The sequence below is a fragment of the Adiantum capillus-veneris genome, chromosome 1 (genome assembly GCF_014529385.1).
Source record: "Adiantum capillus-veneris isolate H3 chromosome 1, ASM1452938v2, whole genome shotgun sequence".
NCBI lineage: Eukaryota > Viridiplantae > Streptophyta > Polypodiopsida > Polypodiales > Pteridaceae > Adiantum > Adiantum capillus-veneris.
The window spans coordinates 154,864,669-154,886,366 of NC_140931.1; the positions used below are offsets into that span (position 1 = coordinate 154,864,669).

General features: G+C 41.0%; 1 protein-coding gene across 1 annotated transcript in view; it reads left to right on the forward strand.

Moving 5' to 3' along the window:
• The first annotated feature begins 4,952 nt into the window (after positions 1 to 4,952).
• The window catches only part of LOC147465846 (DNA repair REX1-B protein), a 60,442-nt gene continuing 43,696 nt past the window's right edge, over positions 4,953 to 21,698 (forward strand). The window contains exon 1 of the mRNA XM_086512601.1: positions 4,953 to 5,136. Within this exon, the coding sequence (XP_086368727.1) occupies positions 5,036 to 5,136 (101 nt within the window). The 5' untranslated portion in view covers positions 4,953 to 5,035. The remainder of the gene's footprint in view (positions 5,137 to 21,698) is intronic.

Below are 21,698 nucleotides of genomic sequence, written 5' to 3' on the forward strand. Positions count from 1 at the left end.
AGAGTTAAAAAAGCTAGACATTCACGACCACATGTGAGGAGAGCTTGACATACATTCATTGAGACACCGTGGACATTGAAGATCTGGTTATCGAAGAGTTGACCACCTATCACACCACAGGTTGACACTAGCCATAGCTCACTTGAGATTTCCAGTGACCATGCCATTGAGATAGAGCTAAGCAGGAGTCAGCCACCATTGAGGGATCCTGAGCCATAGACTCCATCGACCACACAGTCACAGCTTGATGTCATCCCCAAATCCATTAGTTGTGCTACAACTTCTACTATCCATATGGAGCTAGGTGCTAGCCACTCGATGTCTATTAGGTAGAAAGCTAAAAGATTTCAGATTTTATTGTTTGGAGAGAGTTCCCACCTAGTTGCACTAGACCCCTGACTTCTGCAGATTGACTATGGTGCACTAGACACATGCACGTATACTAGAGGCAATTTTAACCACTGGGTTTTTCCCCTCTAGGCATCCCAATATGAGACCTTAGTATATGATTTCTCTTTATTTGTATTTAGGTAATAAAACTCTCATTTCTATGTTGATATACCTTTCCAGGTGGTAATGTTTTGTTTATGATTTTGTTTGGAGAGATTCTAGTATCCTTGTTAGTTGCACAAACCCCTGGCTTGTGTAGATTGACTATGGTGCACTAGACACATGCACGTATACTAGAGGCACTTGTTCCCATTGGGTTTTTTTCCCTCTAGGCATCCATGTATGAGACCTTAGTATAGGATTTATTTATATTTAAATTTAGGTAATAAAAATCTCATTTCTATGTTGATACACCTTTCCATGTGGTAGTGTTTTGTTTACAATTTTGCAGCATAGATGGACTTTATCTTTCACATAGCATGGATGTCAAAATATAATATCTAACTTTACCAAATGATTTTCTCATATTAAAATGATCATTTAATATGGGAAGATTAAAGGGTAACAAGAGTTAGGATATAGATATGTGCTTCTAGACATATCCCAATAGGGGACCAAAAGGAGAAATGGCTGCATCTCAAAGGGGTCCAAAAGGAGACGGTCTATCAAAGAGCAATGTGCAATAAGTGCTTCTAGATTCACCTCAGCAAGGGACCAAGAGGAGAGATGGTTACATCTCAATAGGGGTCCAAAAGAAGGTAGTCTATCAAAGGACAACCTGCATCCAATGGAGCTTAAAAGACCTTAGGGTTAGCTTCATTAAAGACCTCCAAAGGTTAGTGTTAAAAAGTCCGTTGACCTTAGGCAAGCTAGGGCTGTGACCTTGAGGCGGGAATCCTACCCAAGCATGAGGTGCTTGTTGTGCTTGCTAACTAAAGTGCTTAAAGTGTTTGTGGGAACCTTTCCCAAGCTTGAGGTGCGTCTCATGCTTAAATGACTAAGGTTCTTGAAGTGTTTAATTCAAACATAAACTCTCAAGAGGCATAAACGGTTTCCATGTTTAAATGACTAGGTACTTGAAGTGTTCAATTCAAACATGATATCTTAAGAAGCATAAAAGACACGTCAAGATCCTCCCCATGTGGCCCTCGTGATATGTTTGAATCCTATTGGATAGGCTTTTAAGGGGTCCAATGAGAATTTAAATGCATAAAAATTAATAATTAAGCTCTTTCTCTCAAATAGGAAAAAGAGGACACATGTCCAAATTATATAATTGAATAATAAAAAGAGAGAGAGAGAGAGAGAGAGAGAGAGAGAGAGAGAGAGAGAGAGAGAGGTGGGACCAAGCATGAGAGGGGGCATACTCTCCCACTCTCTCTCTCTCTCTCTCTCTCTCTCTCTCATTGTGTGAAATGCAAAGTGCAAGAGCTCCATCTCCTTCTCCAAGCTTGTTGAGAAGTCGAGAGCCTACACCAACAATCTTGGCTATGGAATGCAAATCCAACCAAGAGCCATGCTTCAATGCTTAAGCTTGCCATATTCTTCATCTTCATTACTATGCTATTATGCTATCCTAAGCAAGAAGAGTGATGATAAGTGAGGAACTATTTCTTTCTCCTATGGATAATTCTTCTTCCTCTCTCAATCTTGGCTATGAAATGCAAATCCAACCAAGAGCCATGCTTCAATGCTTACGCTTGCCATATTCTTCATCTTCATTATTATGCTATTATGCTATCCTAAGCAAGAACAACGATGATAAGTGAGGAACTATTTCTTTCTCCTGTGAATGATTCTTCTTCCTCTTCCCTACCCTCATTCCCCGCTAGCTCTCTCCACCTTCGAAGGTGTTTTGAGGCCTTGGGAATGAGGCTTGGGATAGTTAATGCTTTTTGCAAAGTTTATGTTATGCTCGTGATGCATGAAGCTTTCCATCTTCATAGCATCACCAAGGTCACAAGGAACACAAAGATTGTATTGTACCAAGTCTCTCTTGATGGAAGAATCTATAATACAAACGCCTTTTGGAGGAGGGACTCGCTCCAAGTAAATCCAGTTCTCAAATATTGTCATGTTCTCTAATACTCTCTCTCTCTTGAAAAATTATTGTTCATGCCAAGTTAATTAAGTACTATGTTTATGTTCCTACCATCAATTAAGTTCACCCTCTATGTTCTCAAAGTGATCTCACAAAAATGCTCGCTCTAATTCTCTTAATTCCGTTATTCTCAAAGTTCATAGGCCATTTCCATTACAATGGATATCTCGAGCTCCAGCATCTCATGGTTATTTCCACAGCTATAGAGGAGATGCATCACATACCTCCATTTGTACTACTTTCCATGATTCATATTTGTGGATATTATTATTTGCTGTTTGTGGTTTTCCATGGTTTGATTGAGTGCATTTAGTTATGTTTTGTTATCTGCCATTATAGACGTATAAATTTGTCTTTGCTTTAGTTAATTGACTTAGAGTTTAGTCTTATCGATGAGCTTTGAGGTTAGGAGGCCGTGACTTTAGGTTAACTCATTTACTGAACTGCTAGTCCTAGTCAGTCAAATTGTTTGAATGTTGAGACCTTATGAGTGTTTTAGGCATAGAGAGGCTTGCTCACTTAAATAACAAAGAACACTAGTGAGAATACAAAGGAAATGGAAGCAAAAAACAAAAGTGCCACATGTAAAAGCTTAAGCTAGAAGAGAAATCAGAGCTTGATTCTAGTACTTCACTCACATGTATTGCCTATGGTACTAGAGCCCTAGAGGTTCCCAATGTGGGCGTTTTTCTTTGAGAAGCAAAAAACCCCGAGCATACAAAATAAGCACACATGTCAAATGACTTTGAATCGATGTGAGAAAAAAAGAAAAATGAAAAAAGAAAAGAAAAAAAAAAAGAAATGAAAAGACTTCTATTGAGCTTCAAGTGAAAAATTCAAGCTTTGCCTACATTGGTGAGAGTTAGTTAGCTAATCGAGGTGAGAACACAATTAGGGAATCTTGCATTTAGATAATTTTTCTAACTTAGCTAGCACTAGAGAAATTGTTTTAACCCTTAGTCATAGAGACTAATTGAGAGACTCATCCATAAGCCCAAAACTCTTGATTAATTAATTTCAGCAAGCGTAATTTATTTTTCCTTAATGGTAGTGTAACATTTCATAATTCTTTGCCAACTTCCATCTACTTTGCTTTCATTTTCACCTCAACCCATTTGAATCTCCTGGTGATTCCCATTCAAAAGAAATGGGTACACACCTACTACTTGCCCATTTTGAGCACCACAACTAAATGGTATCAAATCATTTTACATATCAAATTTTGATGACAACAATTATTAGGCTTGGCTAGTGATTATGAAGTTTCTAGGTACACTTAGGTTAGTGGCATTGATAGTTTTTTAATTTATCTTTAATATTGTAGGAGCTTCTCGCTAGTGTGCCATTAATCCAACAATCATGCCTTAAATCTAGTGTGCATAATTGAGTCTTAAAACTGCGTCCCACCTCTAGTCTAATGGGCGGTTCAATGCTCTACAATTTTTGCTCCTCTAAAGGTTTTATGGTGCTAGTAGCAACTCGACACAAGTCATTGTAACCCCTGCAAAAGTGTACTACAAGCTAGATCTTTTCAACGCTTCACAAATTTGTGGTAGAAACGAAAATATGGAATTTTCCTATATTTGCAGACACTCACATCTTCTTAAGTGCATGGCTTTCAATAGTTTTAAATCGAGGAGAAAAATAGTGTTACGAGGAGAAAAATAGTGTTACTCCTCTAGCATGCCCCTCTAGTTTTATTATTTAAGAGATCATGAATCCAAGAATCGAACCATGACCCATGATGTCCTTGTGACTTCAAATTCATCTCTCTCTCTCTCTCTCTCTCTCTCTCGCTCTCTCTCTCTCTCTCTCTCTCTGTGTGTGTGTGTGTGTGTGTGTGTGTGTCTGTGGATAGATCTTTGAGGTCTCTTGAGATAGTTCTTGACAATAAAATTTCTCTTATGTTCTTCTTCTATTTAACTTGGAGGTCTTTTGGGATTGACTTTAAAATTCTTCCTCTTCAGGTGTGCCACGGGACTAAGTGACACACAAAAGTAAATTGGGGGAGGGGGGGGGGGGGGTTGGGGATCGACGGCCTGGAAGTGGAAGGAGGAATCTCGAGGCGGGCTAAACTCGAGCAACGCGAAAACCAAGGCAAAAAGGAGTCCGGGCAATGCAAAAATTTGGGCCCTCCCCGTCGATCGGGTTAGAACCCACCACCTCTCAGCCCAAGTTTTGGGTCACATGGGCTAACCAGCTCACCTGCACGCACATGTTGTATCTGAGCCTTTTTTTATGATGTTTTATTCTAAGGCAATATGCACTGCCTGGATTTAGGAGGTTTAATTTGTGGCCGGATTTAGTTTTGATAGGATATTTGCGATTGCGATTACATAGGATCTCGTGTGTGGACTTGTGAATCGTGGATCTCCTCACCATCTTGCATTTAATTTTGTGTCACTTGGTCCCGAGGTCTGACGTGTGTTTCTGTGCGAGTGTGTGTGTGTTTGGATTAAGATTTCTATTTTGTGTGTGTGTAACTAGATTAATATTTCTATTATGCAGGAGATCAAACTCCTCATACCTTGACTACGCGCGCCGATGGAAACTACGTCCGACGATGACGCTTCTCTTCTGGAACTGCTTCAACGCTTTCTGGATATTCAGCATCTTCGTGCTTCCATTTACTCTCGGCTGAATAGGTGAGCAGGTTGAAAACTCAGACACACACAGAGAGAGAGAGAGAGAGAGAGAGAGAGAGAGAGAGAGAGAGAGAGAGAGACGCACGCAAGTCTAGGTTTATCTCGAGCAAGGCATCAAAGTGATATACAGTGTTGTACGCAGACTGTACCATAGAAATTATCAAATGAGGAAGCATGTCTGAACTCTTAATTTTCATAGATTTCCTGTTTCTGCTGAGGCAAGGGTTGCAAATTTGATTGAGAACGGCAAGTATATCACTAAAAGCAGAAGAATCTTTCAGGTCAACAAGAATTGAGGCGAGAACGTACTTAAAGTGTGCTTGCTTTTGTTGCCATCCCAAGAGGAAGGTCCTAGTGTTGGTCTCTTCGCAAGAACTTCTTGGATAGTAAGGGAATCCATTGTGTGGAGATTACCTTCAAGGTCGTTACTTGAAATTTGGAGCATCTACATTTAGTTGAAATCTTTGGATCAAAAAAATAAATTAAAAAATTGTATCCATGCATCCAAATCGGCTGAATGTTTTTGAGTATGATCAGATCTTTTGAATGACTTGTTACTCTCTTATGCCGGTCTTGAGACTTCTGCAAAGCCTTCTTAACCTTAAGAAGTATTACCCATTGGTGGATGCATCCAACAATTTTCACACGCCTACTAGGAAGGCACCTTTTGAGATACTCAAGGGTGGCAAGAATGTTTCGCCTATATTGTGTACCAAGGACAAGATCTTTTAGGTAGATCACTTTGTTGAGGAAGTAGTGGGTCGCACTGAGACTTGTGATCAAACATGTAGGCACTTCAATAAGTCTACCACCATTGAATTGTTAATTTGTGACTAACTATCCGTTTGTGGATAAAATGACAAAGAGAACTTGAGTTTTGTAGCCAAATTCTTGCACATTGCTCTCCAAAATAAGCTCGTGAACGTTGGTGACACTATAGACTTTGGCATCCCATGATAGTTGTCACGAGGCAACCACTAACCTTAGTTGTTGGTTCCTTCCTCTTGATGTTTCATTTAATTTTTGGAACCTTCTTTTTGAAGTCACAAAAGGCCAAACATTGTATGGCGAGTGTGAAACGGCCGATGACCGAGAGTTTCACCCACAGTAGTGAAGGCCAGGTTGCCATGAGTTGGTTGGGCCAATCGGCATTGAATTCCGAGTAGTGAAAGGTTGGCTAGGCCCTGTTCAAAGTCATTTAGGCCCCATGCGACACTTTATAAGTTGGTGGGTACTAGGAATTTAACTCAAAAGGGAAAACTTGGCGGCTTGTGAGCCATTCTGCATGACACCGCAGCTGAGGGGGGGCGCCCAAAATCGATCTCTCTCTCTCTCTCGGCTGATTTTGACTCATTATAAACTCCTATGTATGAGTAGTGGGTGCAGGTCATCACAACTTTAATGGAAAGCTTGACTTCTACGTAGCAGGATGATTCCGGTCTCGTGCACCTCTCAAATCTCTCCCCTTTTGAATACAAGAACGTGATGTCCAGCTCAAGGGCTACTCATCCGTATATACAATTGTGTGGGTTTATGCGCGATTGCTGAGGCAAGAGCCTCTTGTACATGTATTATATTAGCTAGTTGCTGATTTCTCGCAGGTACAGGTTGATTTGGAGAGATTTCACGTGAGAAATCTCGTCCGAATCAAAGGGCAAGTAGCCCTACAGGTGTGGAAACTCAAGGGCTTGCTAGGAATGTGACCGACACACAAAACGGAGCTCGAAATAGGGAATTACAGCCTGCTTTTTGCAGGTTTAGGGTTTTGCCCCTTTTTGATCCCTAATAGTCACAAAAGCTTTGGGAAAGCTATGGAATTGCCGTACAGTGTTCTGGTGCATTTTAGAGGCCGAAAACAGAGAATTCAGCTGGTTGTGATTTCTCGCCAGGTTTAGGAAAGTGTTGTAATGCGCCGGGAAAGTCACCTATGTCATGGGGATTTTGTTTGTGAAGCCTACTACAATAGTTATGTTGTTGAAATGGGGCTAGAATAGGCCATTTTCAGCCCAATAAATGTGGGACAGCACGTAGGGGATTACAAGTTTTTCTCCATAGTCATTTGAATAAGAAATACCGAAAGGGGTGCCAACCTTTGGGGCCAACGCGGTGTCACTGTCTGCTTGGAAGCAATCTAGCTACCAAGCCGTTGTTTGTTTGAAGTGTTAAATTCGATTCTCAAGCTCATTCGAGCATTGCATTGTGTCGTAAAGTTTAAGAAAAGATCGGGTGAAAAGCTAAAGTCTACCGCTCTTGTAGCGAGTCTATGGGCCAATTTCATGGTTTTGTCGCTGTTACAAAGTGATGACATGGCATGACCACCCGGACGGACACAAGTGGAATGTGACTGATTAAATGCTATAAGTTGTTCCAACTTATGGAGTCTCGTCCGATGGGGCCCAGGGGACATAAAGAAATGAAAACAAAGGCAAAAATTCCAAGCGTGTGGAGTTGCTGACGTGGTAGGCTCTAGGGACACCCACCCGCGATCCGTGGCGCGATTTATGGAGGCAGCTTTTGGCGCTAGTTCATGAGGCCATATGCTTTCGGGACCTGAAGCTTTTCATGTAACTGCTAGAGCCTTTAAAAGAATTGCCAGATTACTTTCCTTCAGATTGGCTTGGGAGCACTGAGTAGAGAGAGGACCCTCGGACATTGTACTTTGCTCCGTATTAATGTAAAAATAAAGACCGAAAGGGGTGCCAAACATTGGGGTCAATACCTTTGGGCACGGAACTACGCCGGGCCGTGCCGTTTCTCTCTGTTGTGATTAAATTTATTATGTGGTTTTCAGTTTTCTCTCACGTGTATTGTGCCAGATTCCCGACTTGGGGTGTCCAAGTCTGTTACAATGGTATCAGAGCACAATCAATGAGAATCCGATCTCTTCGATTGCGACACACATGGATTTAGTTGACGAATCCTGCAATGAGCAAGCTATTGCACCTGACCATTCAGGTTCGGGTGAAAACACAGAAGATTTAAATGGACGATTGTAACGAACTTGGATACCCTAAGTCGAGAATCTGATGCAACACGTGAGAGAAACTGAAAGTAACTTAATCAGAACTAAGAGAGACGATACGGCCCGGCGTAGTTCATTGCCCAGAGATATTGGCCCCAAAATCTAGCGCCGTTTCGGTATTTCTTTTTACATTAATCTTGGCAAAGTACAATGTTCAAGGGTCCTCTCTTTGCTCCTAAGCCAATCTGAGGGGGAGAGGCCTTGGCAATTTCTTACAAAGGCTCTCAGGCCTAAAAGCAGTATGTCACAAAGTGATGACGTGGCGGACAGCAGAAACCCTAAAATTCTTGCAAACCCTAATTTCCGGAAATCGCAGAGGCTGAAAATAAAAAAATAAAAAAATGATGAGCGACGCGAATTTTGCTTTTTTTAATAAAAAAGACTCGAAAATCGCAGAGGCTGAAAAATAAAAAATAAAAAATGATGAGCGACGCAAATTTTTCTTTTTTTAATAAAAAAGACTCTAAGAGAGAGAGAGAACTGATGCTTTTTATTTTAAAAGCTTTTGGGGCTCTGCTTTTGGGCATCCCTTGTATCTTATAATAAGTGGTGAGGGCTTCACTTCTCAGAGCATCTGGACGCAGAGTCTGAGAGTGAAACCCTAGCCACTCTCTTGTACTTTGATCTGATTAATATAAAAAGAAATACCGAAAGGGGCGCCAGTCTTTGGGGCCAATATCTCTAGGCACAGAACTCCGTCGGGCCAGTGCAAATCTATTGTGATCTGTGAATTGTTTTGAAGTGGTTATTTGGTGTTGTCGCGGTTGATTCTTGACTTGGAGTGTCCAAGTCTGTTACAGTGGTATCAGAGCACGGTTGATTTCTCTTCTATGGAAAATCCGATCCGCGATTTTTTTTTTCCGCGGCACCTATGGCTTTAGGCAATGATCAGTCGACTCCCTCTGCATCTGGAGATGCGGGCAGGGATCACAACGAAGATTTCGGCACGGTGTCGAGAAATTTGCGGTCTTGCCAGGAAAGCACCGGGCTTATGGCTGTGAGAGTTTGTGAGAGAACTCAACAAAAACTATATGAAGGAGTTAAACCATGGATGCCATGAAGACTAGGGTTTGGAAAGAAGTGCAATCAAAGAAAACTCACTCTTTCTCTCTTGCACTCACACACACACAAAGAAAGAACGCAAAAGAGAATGTCAAAACAATACGAAGATGAAAACATCAAGGCTATGGTCATATCGTATCATGGGTAATATGAAAGGGTTAATGGATGAGTTAATGGCATTCAATCTTGGATGACCAAATAGGCTACGAATTGTTCTTTGGAATTGTAGTTTTGTGCTTACCATAATATATATATTTTGCTTAGTGATTGGGATTAATTGTGTGTACAAATCCTCTTTGTTCATAGCAAGATAACTACGCTTACATCAAAAGAAAAATTATAGTCTATGAGAGGTAGTATGATGGGATCCGGTGATAGAAGTATTTCATTGAGCCTTTCAGGGCCGAAGAGAAACACTATACGTTGTTGAAAGTGTATTTTACGGCTAATCCATACGTTAATTCTAATAGATCCTACAGAGTGAAAGCGATAGAAATGATCATCATGTGGGTTATTCATCTAGGATAGTATGTGAGAAATGTAGATACGAGAGAAGTGAAGAGATGAGAAGTTTCCCTCCCAAGCCCTATTCTTGCCCGTAGGCAATAAGGATACTGCGGGGAGAGATGTACCTGTAGCAAAGAGAACCTAGAGAGGATGAATTACTAAGAATGAGAGAGATAGGTTTGGTTAAGGAGATGAGATTAGATACATATATATATGTTGGATTAGAGATGAAAATGAAAACAACAAGAAATCAAGAAAACATCAATGTAGAACACATCTTACTTGAAACCCTTCGGCACCATTATTGATGGGAGAGAGAAGAAGAGGGGAGAATTCAACGTTGATTGATACGCCAAGTACAACACCTTCTTTGATTAGAGTTGATCCTCCAAGGATGGCGTACAAGAATGGCTAGTTTTCCTCTAGGAGAAAGTGTAGGCTTGGGCTTATGTTAATGGGGCTAAGTACAATTAGGCATTACTACTCACTCCCTCAAGAATTTCTCTCATCAATGGCTTGAATGCTTGAGTTCCTTCCAAGGAAGAAGAGGTCCCCTTTTATAGGTGAAGGGAATCCACAAGGGTTTACACAAGAAGAGAGGAGCCAGTGTGAACAGGAATTGGAAAAGTTGGAAATGAGCTGTCCCTGCATGATGTGGGCAAACTGGGGTCCAGTATTTTGATCATATCTCCTCAACCGTAGCTCCAAATAAAAAAGTAAAAATATGGGCAGAAACTTCAGCTCATTAGCTACGATTTTCATTTTAAAATCATTCTCCAATTCGGATTGGAATCTTGTGTAAAAAATTCATCAAAATAGGGTCCATTTCTGGCAGCAAAAGTCTTCATGTGGTCCCCTTAGCCTAGACTTTCATTTGACTCCAAAGGACACCTCATGCCATATGAAATCATGACATTGCTCCTTGACAAAGTTTTGTAATCATGCTTGCAATAATGCATTAAAATAAGTGTATCTTTGAAATCATGCCACCTAGTGTCCCACTAGGATTTGATTCTCTCCTAGTAGCTATTTAAAAAGAAATATAAGAAAAGTATAAAAAATACATAGAATATATATATATTGGAGTTTACCCTAGATATAGGATCTAGCTAGGGTGTGAGATGATAATGAAATAGTAGAAATAAAGAATCAATGCTTTTTTTGCCCCAAGTTAAAGAGGCGGAGCTATTGACACTTTTCCCATAGTATTTTTTTGATGGTAAAGTAAGAATACATTACCCTTGAGATAAATAATAAGATGAGATAGAAAGCTTATTTTTATACTTACATATGCATATGTACATTATAGGAAATATAATTATGTATCTAAAAAAATACAAGATAGATTTTGTAGCATGCGTTCCCACTATGTACGTGTCACAGCACGACATCCACCCCCTCTAAACCTGCACATCCTCCGGTATGTGCCACATTGTCTCTTTGTAAGATTAGACCTCTTGTACATCTTCCTTGTCTTCTTCTTCACTGGATGATTCCAGGGCTTCATGTTCACTTTGATCTTCACCTGTGTTTTTCTCTTCTTCCTCATCCATATCTTCTAGATCATTGTCTCCTCTTCTCTTAAACATTTTAATCCTTTTTCCTGCAATGGGGATCTTTACTTCTGTACCATCTAGTTCAGACAAGCTGTAAGTAGCATTTTCATGCACATGCTTTACAACATACGGTCCAAACCATCTTTTTGAGAACTTACGCATGACTGTATGCTGGTTATCAAGGCTACTATCATACACTAAAACCCAGTCACCTTTGTCAATTGCTTTGCTCCTGAGTCGATGTCGCTTATCAAAATAGTCCTTGTTTTTCAACCTTGCATTTTTGAGTCGTTCTTTTGCAGCTTCAATGTCTCCAGGTCTTCTCTCTAGCTGCCTTATACGCAGTGCAAGGAGATCTTCCCTACTAAGCCCCTCTTGCCAAGGTAGTACATTCCATGTAGGAATTGTATCTTCAATCGGCATCACTGGCTTTTGACCATACATTAGCTCCGCAGGCATGTAGCCAGTTACTAAGCTATGTGTTGTACGATCAGCCCATAAAGCATATGGTAACAGTTTTGGCCACTCACCAATTCTTCCTTCGCAAGCCTTGGCCAAAGCTTTGATGATAGGAGGATGCCCTCTTTCACTCTTTCCATTGCCTTCAAGGTTGTAAGCTGTAGTAAGAGAAAGCTTGATCCCTAATCTAGAAAAGAACTCCCTTGCTTCTTCGGCATCCAGTTCACCTCGATCTGCAGTGATTTTTCCCACACAACCATAACGGCAAATCACCTCATCAAGAAGGAATTTGCACACAGCTTCTGTGGTCTTAGCTCTTAACGCTCTTCCTTCAACCTGGTTAGTTAGGTCCTCTCGTGCAAGAACCAAGTATCTCATCTGCCAGAGTCCTAAAGGCATCGTGACTAGATCCACAACCCATTTATAGTGCATGGCTAGTGGATATGTAGGGTGCAATCCATCACGATGTCGAACATTTGAATACATTTGACAAGTTACACATGACTCTACAAACTGAGATACATCTTTATACATACCCTTCCACCAGTATTTTTCTTTCAACTTGGAGAAGGTTGCCCACACACCCCTGTGTCCAGCCCATAGACTCTCATGAAACTCTTGCATGAGCTTTACTTGAGCCTCTTTTTTACATATAACCCGTTGTGGTGTAGCACCCTTTTGTTTAGGATGCTTCCACAAGTAACCATCCCTTAAAAAGTACCCATATGCTTTCCTGCGTATTCTCTTGAATTCTTGTTCAGACCAATCATCCTGTTTTGTTAGAGTACTCAAGTACCTTCCAATAGAAAGCGAATCACCTTCATAAAGATCTTTCAAGAACAATTCAAGTGAATTAGTCATGCAGACATTGTTACCTTTGACATGAGAGATAGAATAGAATTTTGTGCCTACATCATCTCCCTCATCAATCATTTGTGACTCATCTTCATACCTTGCCCTTGATAGCATATCTGCCACTGTATTGTCTTTACCTGCAATGTGCTTAAACTCGGGATTTAAGGACTTAATGTAGGCAATCCACCGCAACATAGCAATGTCTGGTGTTGAGCAGCTTGTAATCATCCCAAGAAGTGGTAGACAATCTGTTTCTACAACCACACATGCACCAATTAGGTACTCTTTCCCACTTTTCAAGGCTGTAACCATACCCCATAACTCTCTCTTTATCTGTGGATAGTTTCTTTGGCGAGCACTTAGTACCTTTGCTCCAAATCTTACCACATACCTGTGTCCTTCTTTGTCATCTTGCCCTATTGCCCATCCAATCCCTGTAGGACTGGTATCTACTGTCACAATCACTGGCCTTTGACACTCATAGTCTACCTTTCTTAAAGTCGTTGCTGACTGGAGTAACTCCTTTAGCTTTTTCATGGATTTTACATGTGCTTCTGTCCATTTAAACTTTTGATTCTTTCTAAGCAGCTGATAAAGAGGATCAGCTACATGTGCATAATGTGGAATCCAAATAACATAGAAGACACATGCTCCCAGAAACCTTCTAACCTCAGTGATGTTAGTGCATGTTTCTTTCATTCTTTGGATGACATCTACCTTTGATGGACAAGGTTTCCTACCATATGGCCCGCACATGTGTCCCACAATGAGCACTTCTTTGACACCAAACATAGACTTTTTCCCTGACAATGTAAGATTCACTTCTTCCAACCTATACAAAATTTTATCACAATCATTTATGTGATTTACCACAAACCTGCGACATCCCTTGAGATCCAAAGCTTCATCTTTGTCATTTTCTTCACATCCTTTGATAGGCAAATCATCAATGAAAGGCATTGTGATTTGAGGAATAAAGTCACGTAAGACCTTATTCATCCCATTCATCATATGTGCAACCGAGTTGGTTGCTCCCTGTGGCAAGGTACACATCCTTACCAAACCCAAAGGTGTCCTCATGGTTGTCAAGTCTCTGCTTTCGATTGCAAGCTGAAATTGATCATACCCTGAGTAGAGATCCCCCATTGAGTAGATTGCCCTCCCTGCAAACGCCTCTGCAAATTCATCCACAATTGGACCTGTTCCTACATTTCTAATTGTCACCTTGTTCACTGGTTGCATATCTTGGATGAAGCGTAGAGAACCATTCTTCTTTGGAACTGTGAACCACCTGTTTGAGTATGGAGCACAAGAAGGCTCCAAGATTCCCATGTTGATTTTCTCATTCAGTAGCTCTACTAACTTTGGCAAATGAGCCTTTGGAACCGGAATAGGCCGCAGATTCCAAGGTACATGAGGTATTGTGAAAATTACCATAGGAGCTACAATATAAGGATCAACACATCCTATCTCATGTGGCTCGAATGCAAAAGCCTTACCATGCTTTGAAAGCATTTCTTTGAAGCACTTTGTCTCCTCCTGTGTTAGAAACTCCTTGCAACCAATCTGCAACTCTTGAAAAGACTCCTTTGTGAAGGTATGCCCGATCTTTTTAGGATTCCGCAAACTTGGTTGTAAAGAAGCCTGTTCAATCTTTTCCCTGTTGTTGGGTGGTAAGGGTGAAGCTACTGGTTCCACCTTCTTTGCTACACTCTTGTATTTAGTTTCAACATGGACTTCTGGGCCAACTGTTTGGCTTTCTTTAAAGGCTTCTATTACTTGATACATTTCCATAGAGCAAACTTCCACAACTTCATTTTCAAGATGCAAACTAGACCTCATTATAGCATCAAGCTCACCCATAGTATCTACAAAAGAAACTTGTTCACACAAACCCAAAACATTTTCAGTAGGCTCTAGCAACCCACTCTTTTTCATGCCTATTTGTACATTATGCACATATTGCTTCTCGCATCTCTTCAAATCTTCAAGTTTTGTAAAACATACTGATCCATTCTTTGTTACCAAGGAGCTCGTTGAAAATGCTTCACCTATTTTTGGATCAGGCGAGACCCTTTTTCTTTCTGTACCACTGCAATCCCGCTTTACAATGGTACTTGGCCAAAACCCATCATTTCTCTATGATCATGAAGCTCTTTGCTCACCTTTGGTAGAGGATGTTTTCTGAGGTTGTCACGATTTCTTTCATGGTTTACACAAACTGTGAGGAATTGGACAGCACGTTTACCATCTTTGCTACGTATCCTAGCATATGCTGAACCATCGTCCATTACCTTTGTTTCCATTCGAACTCCCACAATGTAGGGCTGTCCAAGGATGAGATGATATGAAGATGTATCCTGTACAAAGAAGTTTTGGTCAATCTTTACATCACCTATTGTCACCTTCACACCTGGACATGCTGCATACAATTCACCGGATGAATTGTTTGCCACTTTTACCATCCAACCATGATCTGTGTCCATTGGCCATTTGCACTTGTTGTAGAGACTCTTTGACATTATGTTTATTTCTGAACCATGGTCAATCAAGGCAACAAATGGCTCTTCAAGATCACCTACCTTGACCAAAGTTTCTGTAGTAGCCCTTGCCCAATGACTTCGTGAATAGTAACTCTTAGGAATATCTTCAACTTCTTCATCATCATTTGAGAAATGCACTTGCTTCACTCTCCCACTAGATTGGTAGCATCCTACCACAGCTCCATCATTCTCCTTATTTGGCAGTTGCATCCCTTGTGTCTTTGAGGTTTCCCCTTCAACCTGTGGACGAGAAACTTCAGCAAGGGTTTGCCTCTTTCTCTTGATGATGTCAATGATCTCCTCATGGAATTCACGCTTTGCAATGCCAAGAACTTCTCCCAAAGTAAACTCAAGATCTTGCTATTCAAGATCCTTTCCTCCAAGACTTTCTTTAAATCTGTAGCAACCTCAATATCAGATTGTAGTTTATAAGTTGGGTCTTTTGTCTTACCTTTCGTTGGCTCTTTCTTCTTTCCTGTTGTAGACTCCTCCATGAGTACTTCAGGTGGAGATGCTCCTTGTGTTGAGGGTGTTTGAGAAGGCATTGGGTCGCTTCTTCCCCCACTTCTAGAAGCTCTTTTTGATGGTCCTTCATCAGCATTCTCACGTCTGCGCTTCTCTTCTACAATTGCCTCATTTTGTTGGCATTTTGTAATGTAGGCATGCACTGACAATGAGTCCACTGGATCATTCCTTCCCGTTTCTAGACGTATGTAATCACCTGCTTCATGTAGAATCTCTTTTGTAAGCTTTCCCTTTTTAGCTAATTGCATGACATTTGGCCAAATTTGACCATGATGGTCACTCACCTCTTCATCACAAAAATGTTCAATTTTTACTCCATAAGTAGCTGCCTCAACTGAAGAGGTGGCATGCTTGGTTGCCATATCTTCAACTAAGGTTTGCATTCCCCCCTTCTCAAAGTTAGTTCTCAAGGGTAGACCTGTCTCTCTTAAGTGGATTTTACCATCCTTAAAAAAGACAACATCTTTTGACAAAGCATCACTAAAATCATCACAATCCCTTCTTACATGGTTTGTACTATCACACCAAATACATCTATTAACAAACCCTTCTTTGGGTTGTTGTCTTTGCTTAGGAAGTGGCCCTGATGGTTGGCCTTTTTCTTCAAGCTTTGCAAACTTCACCTTCAAGTCACGCATTCCCTTCACAAGCTCATCTAGCATGGACTCATCAAACTTAGGAGCGATAAAAGTAGGCTTTACCATTTTGTCAGAAGTTGAGGTGGAAGGACTTGTAGTGTTTACTACCATCTTGTCCCTTCTTCTTTGTCGTTTGGCAAGCAGTGAGACAACACCTTCAACCTCATTCCAGTCGGTCTTTAGTCCTTGCTCAGCATCTTTATCTTCAAGAAGAAGCTCCAAATTTTCTTGAAACTCTTTACCTGCAGCTTGTAAGAAAAGATCTGTCTTCTCTGCATCTAGTGTGGCCCTTTCTGTCCTAGTGAGTTGTGCATAGCGCCGCTCAAATTCCCTAAGTAGCTCTGTTATTGATAGTCCTTGCTTTGGCTTGACTACCCATTCTAAGAATGTCCTTTTGGTCACTCTCTCCGAGTCCTCCATGAAATATTCCTCCTTTAAAGCTACTTTGAGTTCTTCCCAATTTCTCCCATGCCCATTTTTAATTGCTCTAACATGCTCCCTAATTTCTGGAGCAACAACTAGCTCAAAGCTTTGAATCATCTCACCTTCTGACACGCGATGCAGCTCCATCTCCTTCACATACTCGCATAAGTACTTGGTTACATCTTTGCCATTGAACTGATCCATTCTGTTGACGACCGCTTGTATGGCCTTTGTTGCTGAAATCTCCCTTCTTTCAGTAGCATGTTGTTGTTGCATGAACATTGCAAATGCTCGAAACATTTGCATTGTTGCTGGGTCAAAATGCATACCCTGTTGCTCAACATGATCACCCATGGTTACCCACAAACTCTCACCCTAGCAGTTTCGCGTCGGGTTCACCAAAAATATGTCGAGAAATTTGCGGTCTTGCCAGAAAAGCACCGGGCTTATGGCTGTGAGAGTTTGTGAGAGAACTCAACAAAAACTATATGAAGGAGTTAAACCATGGATGCCATGAAGACTAGGGTTTGGAAAGAAGTGCAATCAAAGAAAACTCACTCTTTCTCTCTTGCACTCACACACACACAAAGAAAGAACGCAAAAGAGAATGTCAAAACAATACGAAGATGAAAACATCAAGGCTATGGTCATATCGTATCATGGGTAATATGAAAGGGTTAATGGATGAGTTAATGGCATTCAATCTTGGATGACCAAATAGGCTACGAATTGTTCTTTGGAATTGTAGTTTTGTGCTTACCATAATATATATATTTTGCCTAGTGATTGGGATTAATTGTGTGTACAAATCCTCTTTGTTCATAGCAAGATAACTACGCTTACATCAAAAGAAAAATTATAGTCTATGAGAGATAGTATGATGGGATCCGGTGATAGAAGTATTTCATTGAGCCTTTCAGGGCCGAAGAGAAACACTATACGTTGTTGAAAGTGTATTTTACGGCTAATCCATACGTTAATTCTAATAGATCCTACAGAGTGAAAGCGATAGAAATGATCATCATGTGGGTTATTCATCTAGGATAGTATGTGAGAAATGTAGATACGAGAGAAGTGAAGAGATGAGAAGTTTCCCTCCCAAGCCCTATTCTTGCCCGTAGGCAATAAGGATACTGCGGGGAGAGATGTACCTGTAGCAAAGAGAACCTAGAGAGGATGAATTACTAAGAATGAGAGAGATAGGTTTGGTTAAGGAGATGAGATTAGATACATATATATATGTTGGATTAGAGATGAAAATGAAAACAACAAGAAATCAAGAAAACATCAATGTAGAACACATCTTACTTGAAACCCTTCGGCACCATTATTGATGGGAGAGAGAAGAAGAGGGGAGAATTCAACGTTGATTGATACGCCAAGTACAACACCTTCTTTGATTAGAGTTGATCCTCCAAGGATGGCGTACAAGAATGGCTAGTTTTCCTCTAGGAGAAAGTGTAGGCTTGGGCTTATGTTAATGGGGCTAAGTACAATTAGGCATTACTACTCACTCCCTCAAGAATTTCTCTCATCAATGGCTTGAATGCTTGAGTTCCTTCCAAGGAAGAAGAGGTCCCCTTTTATAGGTGAAGGGAATTCACAAGGGTTTACACAAGAAGAGAGGAGCCAGTGTGAACAGGAATTGGAAAAGTTGGAAATGAGCTGTCCCTGCATGATGTGGGCAAACTGGGGTCCAGTATTTTGATCATATCTCCTCAACCGTAGCTCCAAATAAAAAAGTAAAAATATGGGCAGAAACTTCAGCTTATTAGCTACGATTTTCATTTTAAAATCATTCTCCAATTCGGATTGGAATCTTGTGTAAAAAATTCATCAAAATAGGGTCCATTTCTGGCAGCAAAAGTCTTCATGTGGTCCCCTTAGCCTAGACTTTCATTTGACTCCAAAGGACACCTCATGCCATATGAAATCATGACATTGCTCCTTGACAAAGTTTTGTAATCATGCTTGCAATAATGCATTAAAATAAGTGTATCTTTGAAATCATGCCACCTAGTGTCCCACTAGGATTTGATTCTCTCCTAGTAGCTATTTAAAAAAAAATATAAGAAAAGTATAAAAAATACATAGAATATATATATATTGGAGTTTACCCTAGATATAGGATCTAGCTAGGGTGTGAGATGATAATGAAATAGTAGAAATAAAGAATCAATGCTTTTTTTGCCCCAAGTTAAAGAGGCGGAGCTATTGACACTTTTCCCATAGTATTTTTTTGATGGTAAAGTAAGAATACATTACCCTTGAGATAAATAATAAGATGAGATAGAAAGCTTATTTTTATACTTACATATGTATATGTACATTATAGGAAATATAATTATGTATCTAAAAAAATACAAGATAGATTTTGTAGCATGCGTTCCCACTATGTACGTGTCACAGCACGACAACGGAGTATGGCCCGCCTAGGCCTACTCCAGCGGAGCAGCAAGAGATGGAGCGTCGGAAATTGATTGATGATGCAACAAAGATGATGCTCAATTTTGCCAAGGACCCGAAGATGGCAAAATATATGAACCAGACCTCTTTGGAAGAGGTACAGATGGAGTGGCAAAGAACCACAACACCACTCCCGAAACCCGCTCTCAAGAAACCTTCTGCCTCTAAGAAATATACGGAGAAGGAACTGGAGAACGTGGTTGATGCACGAATTGCTCAGCTTTTTGACATGCAAAAGAAAGGCAAAAAGCACGGCAAAAAGCAGAAGAAAGGTACTGACTTCCCAGGATATTTGGGTCGTCGATCGACATTCGATAAAGCAAAGAAACTGAAGAAGCGCGTCAAGTTTGAAGGCCTACCCAGTTCTTCTTCTTCTTCTTCTGACAGTTCTTCTAGCTCTTCAGACTCGAGCGAAGAAGACAGGAAAAGCAAAAAGAGAAGCAAGAAACAACGCTTCGGAAAGGGCAAGAAAAAGGCAAGGAAGTTTAGGTCTCGCTCAGTGAGTGACACTTCTACAGAGGACTCGTCTACGGACAGTTCAGACTCTGACAACGGAAATTTTTATGCGAACAAGAAGAATTTTTACAAAGCCAACCAGTATGACTTTCTCGAAGATAAAAGCAAGAAAGTCCGAGAGTTTAAGGAAGGTGGCCACTTGATCAAGTTTGATACTTTTTCAGGATACTCAGATGCTTCGAAGGCTTTGTCTTTTATACAGCAGTTTGACATCGCTTTCGCGGGAGGACGCTATTCAGAGCACTCCAAGATTTAGAGAGCTGCCTCTTACTTTAAGAGGAATGCTCGTACTTGGTGGTCCACGCTTCTTTTAAACAAGACTGAGCCAGTTAAATGGCTGAAATTTAAGAAGATTTTTATTTCTTCTTGATTAACGCAAGAATATGAATGAGATATACGAGCTGCTTGGAACCATCTTCGGATGACCAAGAAAGACACAATCAATGCTTATTGTGAAAGATTCTGGAGCTCGTTTCTACCCGCCTCTTCATTCAAGAAGATCTCGTTTAGAGAACAGATTGAGCGGTTTACCTTGGGTCTACCTACAGAGATCCGAGATCACTGCTTGGAATAGAAGTCAGCTTCTATTTAGGAATTGATGAGTCATGCGAAGCGGGGCTTTGCCATTCACTCTGGCAGCTTGACCTACCCCATAGATAAGGCAATGACACAACGAGCCGAACAGACTTCTGGGAATGAAAGTAGAAAGAAAAAGAGCAACCCAGAGAAAAAGGATGCACGACCCAAGCTTACTCCTGAGGAGAGAGCTCGCTTCATCAGAGAGGGGAAGTGCTTTGGATGCGGGGAACATGGACATATCTCCGCGAAGTGCCCTAAAAAGGTACAGAAAGAACAGAATGATGAAGACGACGACAGGCCTGAGAGTTCGAGAGCAGCTGAAGAATGTGGCAGAAAAGGCAGATAGAAAAGCAGAACTGGTACCACATGGCGTGGGACCTGCACCGAATCTAATGAATGAAAGTACAAACTTTGCCGCTTTTGAGGCAAAGTGAAGGATCAGGAAGCTCTTTTGAAGGAGCCAAGGCCAACTTCTTTTCACTTGGAATTGACGGCTCGATTTGGAATTACGCCCAACAGACTGACACCACAGGCGGAGGTAGTTCGACTGGCACCCGGATGGGATGTTGCCATTACACCGAGCATTGGCAAACTTTGTTTGCAATGACAGGGGTGTTCAGGGCACGCGAGTGACGTTCTACTCAGGATCCATTGGTACCACAAGAACTACGCCGTGGTTGACTACCGGGCCGAGAAAGCGACTTTGATAAATGAAGGTCTTAGAGATTGTACTTGATGAACTTCAGTTTCTTACTCATTCTTTTTGGAGAGAACTGAACGATGGATAAAGGTTGAATATGTTTTGACCTGATCTAAAGAACGCCAAGATTTTTCTCCACACTCATGCCGATTGCTTTTCAGAGGGCCTGAAGATCATACCATTGATCTGATAGCTGGAAGCACGTCACCGAACCGGCCACCCTACCGTGTGAGCCGAGCACAGAATGAAGAGATTATGAACCAAGTGAAAGACCTCTTGGAAAAGGGTCTTGTCCAGCCTAGTACTTCACCGTATTGCTCTCCAGTATTGTTGGTTTTGAAGAAAGACGGATCATGGAGAATGTGCATCGATTATAGCACTCTCAACGAAATCACCATCAAGAATAGATTTCCGATTCCTAGGATCGATGATATACTCGACAGGTTACAGGGATCCTCGTGCTTTAGCAGGATTGACTTGAAGAGTGGATATCATCAGATCAGGATAGCGCGAGGAGATGTCTACAAGACAGCTTTTCGGACGACTTTTGGGTTATTTGAGTTTTTGGTGATGCCTTTTGGCTTAACCAATGCTCCTGCGACATTTAACCAGATGATGGACAAGATTTTTCGAGAGTACAGGCTATTTGTTGACACTTTCTTTGACGACATCATTGTTTTCTCCAAGAATGAGGCAGAACATAGAGATCAT